General features: G+C 26.2%; 1 protein-coding gene across 1 annotated transcript; it reads left to right on the top strand.

The window, feature by feature from the left end:
- Positions 1-5,397: 5,397 nt before the first annotated feature.
- Positions 5,398-6,755, top strand: LOC137835069 (MLP-like protein 43). The gene is made up of 2 exons (XM_068643408.2): positions 5,398-5,624; positions 6,292-6,755. Exons 1-2 carry the CDS (start codon positions 5,432-5,434, stop codon positions 6,564-6,566), a joined length of 468 nt encoding a protein of 155 aa, XP_068499509.1. The 5' UTR covers positions 5,398-5,431; the 3' UTR covers positions 6,567-6,755.
- The last annotated feature ends 1,450 nt before the right edge of the window (positions 6,756-8,205 follow it).

The following is an 8,205-nucleotide window of genomic DNA, read 5'->3' as shown; positions in this document are numbered from 1 at the left end:
ATTCACCATCTATCTCATGGGTGGGAGCCTTATCCTTTGTCTCCTCAACCGGCCTTGGATTGGGAGGGGAGGTGTAGGACCTACCGACCACATTGGTCAGTCCTACAGATGGTCCTCCCTTCATAAGCTTCTTTTTCATCTCTTCATTCTCCTTTCGGAGATCCTGTATCTCTTGCTCATTCTTCCGAGTGACCTCCTCGGTTTTTCTTTTCATCTCGGCCATCTCTCTCTGCAGAGATAGCAACAACATTGCCTGATCGACTTCAGTCATCCTCTCCATGCTTTAGGTTGATACCATCTACTTTCGTTCTTCAACTAGTTTCTCTCAACCCACAGTGGGCGCCAATTGTTCCTACTAGGGAGATGAGACCTAAAGAATTATTGAATGACTTCGTCTCCTTCCTTCCTTCGGGCAGACTATCGGAGCTTCACTATGATCCTTCTCGTCTCGATGCTACTCCTTCGGGTCTCGGTCGCTCAGTCTCAAGTGAATGCCGAATGGAGGGGTACCTGCAGAAGGCACTCTAACGCTCAAGTCAGTAAAATGGGTATTCGACACTCGGAGGTGTACAGTGATAATGACGTACCTTGTTCTTGAAATGTGCGTTATTTATATTATTTTAATGGATTTACCTTATTGGGTCGGATTAGTGGAATGGATTGCACTTATGGACATATTATCTAGTTCTTAATGGTAGTTTAGCTTTCCTGACATTGATTTGAGCGTTAATGGTTTAAGTGTGTCGGTCGGCCTAAACATCCGTACAGGACTCGGTCAGCTCGGTGAAAAAGACCGAGTTAACCGTTCGGGTCCATGTGGGTACACAAATGTTTCCATATAACATTATAATTACCCTACGTAAATACTTCATAATCATAATAGCGAATTGCTTAGTCAATTTCTCAACAGCTTACAAAGCTGAAAACGTTGATTAGTTTGGGAAGGTATAATTCCTGTTGTATTCAATCATTATCAATAAATTCTTTGTTTACAAAAACAGCAAAGATGAGGCACTGGCCACTTGAGATTAAGATATCTTATCTAGGTAACTTCGGTTTTAACAAAGTGAGGAGTGTTTAAGTATTATGATATTTTTATACTCATAATCAAATGAGCATATTATATAGGTTTCTTGGGTTGAGTCTATTTTTATTTTTAAGTTGGGTTTGAGTTTTGCATCTTGACAATGATATCTTAGGAGGAGTAAATTGTATTTATGCATTAATTACTTAATTATATGGTTAAGTGTATTTTTATTATATTTTAATCATTAAAGAATGTATGTCTTCGTTTAATAATTTTTTTTTGAGAATTATAAATTATATATTCTTATAAGTTTGGATTTCTCCTAAAATAACTAATTTTATATTTTTCTTCTGGTCTTCATGACCTTCAGGTGTGGTGGTCTTTGATTGGTTCTTTCTTTCATCAAGATAAGTGGCAGAACATGCAAAGACACTCCAACGAATTACAGTTAATTATAGGTTTATATTGACTCAGAAGTGAAACAATTTGAGTGTTATATAGAAGAATCTGAATAAATAAAAATTTGTTTTATCTTTTACTAATAGAAAATTCATATTTTATAACGATAAATTACATTACTTTAAATGTTCTAAGTATATAGATTTTTAGAAATCCAAAATTCATATTTTTTTTCTTAAAAAGTAACGAATTTCTTTTCGATGAAATAACCTACCTCTCTCCAACTATCCAACTAACTAGTCTCATAAAACAATCAGTATATTTATGAAATATGATGTAATTCTAAAATATATAGCCGTTAAAAAATAAAATGTAACTAAAAGTAAAAAAAAAATTAATCATTTCCACACAAAAATAAAACATTATCTTATTCTACTTTTTTAAAGAAATGGTTTATTCGCCAACATATAAAAAAAATCAACTCTATAAAAAATAACAAAAAGTTATTGATTATTATTCAACAAATATTTTAACTAGAACAGTACTGCATATTTAATATTATTTGTTATCATAAAAATAATATTTCTATTTTCACATAAAAATATTAGGGGTGATTTATTTTTATCGAAAATAACAATTTAATTATTCCTTAAAAATGTAATATTCCTTAAAAATGTTTTCCGAAAATAGCTTTTTAAGTTCAGCTTCTTACAAATTTGTTAACTTTCCCAACAATAAAATATAAATTAATTTCAATTATAAATAGTAATGACCAAACAGATTTTAATTATTTTAATAAATCATATCTACCATAATTTATTACTTAAAAAACTATATATTTTATACTAAAAAAATTTATCAAATAATAACCAAAATTAGAGACACAAAATAATTAATCAATATATTGACTAAATTAGATAAAAAAAATTATAAAAACTTTTATGTTAGGCATCATTATGCAACTTGACATCTCAGATAGGATAATACCTCAAGTAACTCATCACATGAAAAAAATATTATTAAAAAAAGAAAAATAAAAGAAAATACAAAAATATGGGAAGACTAGACCAAAACTCATATACTACCAAAAATGATACATAGGTAGACTATACCTATTCATAAAGAATTTTAAAAACAGACTAGATGGAATTTTTTTTTTATATATATATATAAAGTTTTCGTGTTAGGCATAGATGGAAGTTTATTATACCAATGAATTCTCTATGAATAAATCCTAAATTAGCCAACTTATCGGCACATGCATTTTCTTCACGAAAAATATGAGTAAAAAATTAGATAATATTTTAGAGATTAAAATATTATTTATAACTAAAGTGATTTCTATTATTAAAAAAAATTTATAAAATAATTTTTAAATTAATATCTAAATTAGTTATCAAGATTTTAGCTACCAATACTTTAAATTCTAAATTAATCTCTAATAGAGAATAAGTTAAAATATAAAACCGTGAATAACTAAATTTTAGTAACTAATAATTAAATATTAATTTAAAAACTATTTTATAAATTTTTAAAATGTAAGAGATGTCATTATCTTATGCTAGAATGTGGATAAGAAAGAAGAAGATTTCTCTAAGAGTGGTTCAGTGACATTTCCGAGCACAAATTCCATAACAAATAATGAATACAATATTTAAAAATTAAGATTGACACCACAATGCCATAGAAGTGAACTTTGATGATAGATTGATGAACATCATCCACCATCAAAACATTTCAATCATGCACAATTATGTTCTCATATAATATTCTATAAGCACGATATAACCATCTGAATTTCCAAAATACATCTATCACTAAAATCATTAAATAAAAATTAATTTTAAAAATAAAAATTAATTAATTGTTTTCTTTACTAAATTAGATACTATTTTAAAGATTAAAATAATTATTCTAGTATCTAATTTAATAAATATAACAACTAATTATTTATTGTCTCTAAAATTAGTTTTTATTCTATTTAATGGTTTTCTAATAGTGTATATTGCAAAAAGACTCTGGTCCAAATTGAAGTGTTCCAAAATAATTATATTTATTTGATCCAATTGTATCGCTAAAAATATCCACATATAATCCAAATTGAGTTATTCCAAAATAGACATATTTGTTTGATCCAATTGTCTTGCTAAAGAGATCCAAATATGTGCCATCTCCATGAAATGTGTTTTCTCTTATTTTCTTCTTATTTTCTTTTTTGAACCTAATCACCTAGTCAACTAATATAGTATAGGATTGTTGGCACTAACTTAAATATGTAACAACGTTAAAGATTAAACAAAAATATAATCATAGAGATATTGCTCATAATACATGCAAAGTGACAAGTATTATGACCTAACCACATCCTACAAATACAAAATTTGTTGTAGTTGTTGTAATATTTTCCATTATATTTGCTTTGGAGTATACCGTAAAAATGAAACTATATTCTTTATAGATTGAATATGACTCTTCTTTAGGCTTTCAATAAGAAATTTATTATTTAATGTAGAAGATAAATTAAAATTAAAGTGAAATATTTGAGAAATGTTTCAAACCATATTACAAAAGAATGAGAGACTATTTAACCTACACTCCCTTATAAGTCCCACTCATTACCACATTAAATCAATCTCACTACACTTTTTAACCTAAGTGAAAACAATCCTCCCAAAGAAACTCATAGCTTATGACATTATTCAAAATAAGAAAAATATCTTCTTCTTTTTTTCATTTTGTGAGACAATTTCTTTTTTCTTTTGTAAGTTTTGGCAATCCTTTTATATTTATTGTACTTCTCTTTACTTTGTTTTGGTTTATTGATCAATAATGTGCTTTAGCCCGTCCTAACCTTTCACTTAAAAAAATAACTATTCCCTTATGAGTTATTTAACATTTCTACTAAATATAGGAGTAAAATGTCAAAAAGAGAAAGATATATGTCATGAACATTATTTTATTTTAATAGACATTCATGTTAGAATGAAAAATAATTGATTCGATTAAAATTAAGTGAATTCCTGATGTTAGAATGAAAAATAATTGATTCTATTAAAATTAAGTGAATTCCTGAGTTTGATATTACTACATCAATAAATATAGATTTTAAAACTTTTATGCTTGGAGTTTATTAGCTTCATTTGCATAAATCATTTATCATTAGTGTTTTTTTTTTTCATTCATTAGCTATTCATAAAAAAATTTATTATTTTAATATAAAAAATAGTTGTGTTATAACAAAATTTTTCTTTTTTTTACATGTGATTTTAAGTTGTTTAAGATTGGTGAGAGTTGTTTGTAGCTATCTACCACAAACCACAGTTTTTTAACCAAGGGTGGTGTTTTGATTAAACTTGTGATTAGAGTAAAATAATCACATTACTTGTATAAAATATTAAAAGCTAACCTTGAATTATTTGTGTGAAGAGAACTAACTTCAATTTATTCCCAAACAAGCTAACACTTAATTTAAGTATAAATTTCTAGAGAAAAAAAATCAGATTGGGAGAAACTAGAATCTATTCTAAACTATGGATTCAAATAATGTTCTAGTAACATGGAGAATTAAAAAGCTATTAGCACTTACAGTATGCACTTGCTATTTTTGTTATGAACTTTGAATCCCTTTTCTGCTATGTGAGCCCATAAAAGCTATATTATTGCAAAGAAAAGAAGATGCCTCTTCCACTAGTGGTGGTTCAGCTGAAACTTCAAAGCACATATATTCCTTTAATTTATGGGCTAACATAGCATATATTCCTTTGATAACTGATTATTTTTTTATTAAAAAATTATATTAAATATTTTAAATATATTTTTATTTTCATATAATAGAACAAAAACTCTTAATAAATAATCAATTCAAAATATCTAAATTTATAAAATACTTAATTAAGTTATATATAATATGTGTTGTTAGGTTACTCCAAGACAAAGACAAGAGAAGTATATATATAGGTGTATTGTCACATATATTTTTCATACCTTCTTAGGAGTGAAGTAGAAATGGCATACTCTCAACTTCAAAAGATTGAAACTAAGGTCCATCTCAAGGCTTCTGCTCAGCAGTTCTATGATGTTTTTTGCAACAGGCCACACCATATTGCCAACATTTCACCTCAAAAAATACAGTCTGTTCAAATTCATAAAGGAGAATGGGGCACTGAGGGATCCATCGTTTCTTGGAATTTCATGCTTGGTATGCAAACTTTCACTCCTAAACTTTCATTACTAGAAAACTATTAAATAGAAATCAATTTTAAAGACAAAAATAATTAATTATTATATTGATTAAATTAGATAATATTTTAGAAGCTAAAAAATTTATTATTAATATTTAAATAGTTTCTATTATTAATAAATAGTTTTTAAATTGATATTTAATTAGCTACCAACTTTAAAATCTAAATAATTAGTAGCTAATTAGATACCATATTAGAAACTATTTATCAATAATAAAAACTAATTTAGATACCAATGCTTCTTTTTAGTCTCTAAAATAGTATCTAATTTAATCAATATAAAAACTAATTATTTTTTCTCCAAAATTGATTTAATGATTTTCTTGTAGTGTTTAGTAAAACATCATTACATTCCTTGCAATTTCTCTTATGAACATCATAATCGGAGTTCCTTAACTATATTGTTTGAGGTCTTTATCATCAATCAAATACTATTTTTATGCATTATATATTTATTTATTTATTCACATTCGATTTATTTTTCAAGGATTAAAAGAACACCAACTTTATAATAATATTTACATGAATAATTTGAGACATTGTGATTATTGGTGCCAAGTTTTTGAGAAATTAGAGAGAAATAAGTTTATAAAGAATCTAAAATTTTAGTTTGGATAACAACAGATGGAAAAAAATTTGTGGCAAAGGAGGTGGTTGAAGGCATAGATAAGGAAAACTGTAAATTGAGCTTCAAGGTTTTAGAGGGAGACCTGCTAGGACTTTACAAGAGCTTCAAATTTAATTTGCAAGTTACTCCAAAGGAAAATGGGAGTGTGGCGCAATGGGCACTTGAGTTTGAGAAACAAGAAAATCACATTCCTGCTCCTCACACCTTGTTGCAAATGGGAGTTGAGCTGAGTAAGAACATTGATTCTTACCTTACTCAAGAGCACAACTAGATCATTAGTTGTCAAATATAAATAAAGCTCATATCTTATGTTGTTGATGTCTAAGAAATAATAGTTGATGTATTATGGGGCCTAACTAATTAGCCCTTAATTAATTTCATCAATATTATGTATAAAGTAATTATAATAAATTACATCAAGAACTAATAGGAGTGAGCTAGGCAAATCTATGTTATCTTGTTTGCTTTGAAATCTATCTTTTTTTTTTCTCTTTAAAACTTTATGCTAAATATTATTATGAAGTCTCACAAATCACATAAACTTACACTTCAAACTTCACCAATCATATGTCCTATAATAATCTCTTTTATAATTTGAGATGGTCATTTATTAATATTAACTGATAAATAGTTATTAATCTTTTTAATAATTAATTATCAAATTGTTGATTCTCAATTGCCGATTAAAATAACTCATTTGGTTTTGAAAAAAAATTACTCTAACAGTCTAACGATGTCACATTCTTATATTATAATTATTCATTTTAATGTTTTATATTATACTTATTTATTTTAATTATTTTCTCACAAATTTTTGAATTTGTAGTTTTTGATTTTTTTTATTATTAAAATTTATCATTAAATTTGATCATAAAATATTATTAATTATTATAATAACTACTAGAAAAACTATTTTTTTTATATAAATTATTTTGAATATTTTATACCAGTTATACAACCAACATAAATATAACGACATAGAAAATAGGGAAATTTTTGTATCAATTATCAACCGATGTAGAAAGTGCACATACTATATCAATTAATTTTTAAAATTAATGTTGAATGTCTCACGTTTCACTCAAAAACAATAAAAAAAAAGCATTTTCTTTAGTAGTATCACTAAAAAACAATAAAAAAAAATTCTTTAGTAATAGTTTACAAGAATAGGTAAATAATGAACATATTACTATCGTTTAATCTACAGCTAATATAGAAAGTGATTTTTTTTTTTATAATAATTGTTTCATTTATCCTAAATCTCACATTATAACTGCAAAAATTTGTACATAAGTTATCAAACTTATATTCTTCTTAACTAAATTAAATTAAAAAATTATCTTCAATTAATACGAAAGCAACAAGTATCATGAAATGATGAGGTATGGATGTGAACACGATAATTCTTCTAAGATCGTGTTATTAAACCACAATAAAGATGAAATTAAAATTTATTCTCTAACTATATGAACTAGTTACTCAAAATTCAAAATTAATATGTCAATAAATCCTAAATCTGTATGAATTAGATACGAATTACATATAAATTTTTTTTTAAAAAAATTGTATGTAAAATTATCGTAGATAACTGTTACATATAGATTCAAAATCGGTATGTAATTGTCTGTTAGATTTATATACGGATATTTTTGTATATAATTTCACTAGAAAGTTACAGACAAAAATATTCGTATGTAATTTACATACCGAAAAATCCAAATCCAAATGTAACTTTAACTCTTTTCTTTTTTTGCATACCTAAAGATATTGAAAACCTTTTCTTCCACACCTGAATATATTCAAATAGAGACATATATTCATCAACATCCAGATATGGACATATATTCAAAAACATGATAGAATACTATTTCCAAAGGTTCAAAATATCTAAATGTATGAAAAGCGACGAC

The sequence above is a fragment of the Phaseolus vulgaris genome, chromosome 5 (assembly GCF_051622355.1).
Source record: "Phaseolus vulgaris cultivar YP4 chromosome 5, ASM5162235v1, whole genome shotgun sequence".
Lineage (NCBI taxonomy): Eukaryota > Viridiplantae > Streptophyta > Magnoliopsida > Fabales > Fabaceae > Phaseolus > Phaseolus vulgaris.
The sequence above is the reverse complement of the archived record's forward strand: the minus strand, read 5'-3'. Positions and strand labels throughout refer to the sequence as shown.

Excerpts from the sequence above, each read along its gene's own strand:
- LOC137835069 (XM_068643408.2), top strand. The coding sequence starts at position 5,432 with ATGGCATACTCTCAACTTCAAAAGATTGAAACTAAGGTCCATCTCAAG. Across the intron at positions 5,625-6,291 it reads TTCTTGGAATTTCATGCTTG|ATGGAAAAAAATTTGTGGCA; the intron begins GTATGCAAACTT and ends GGATAACAACAG.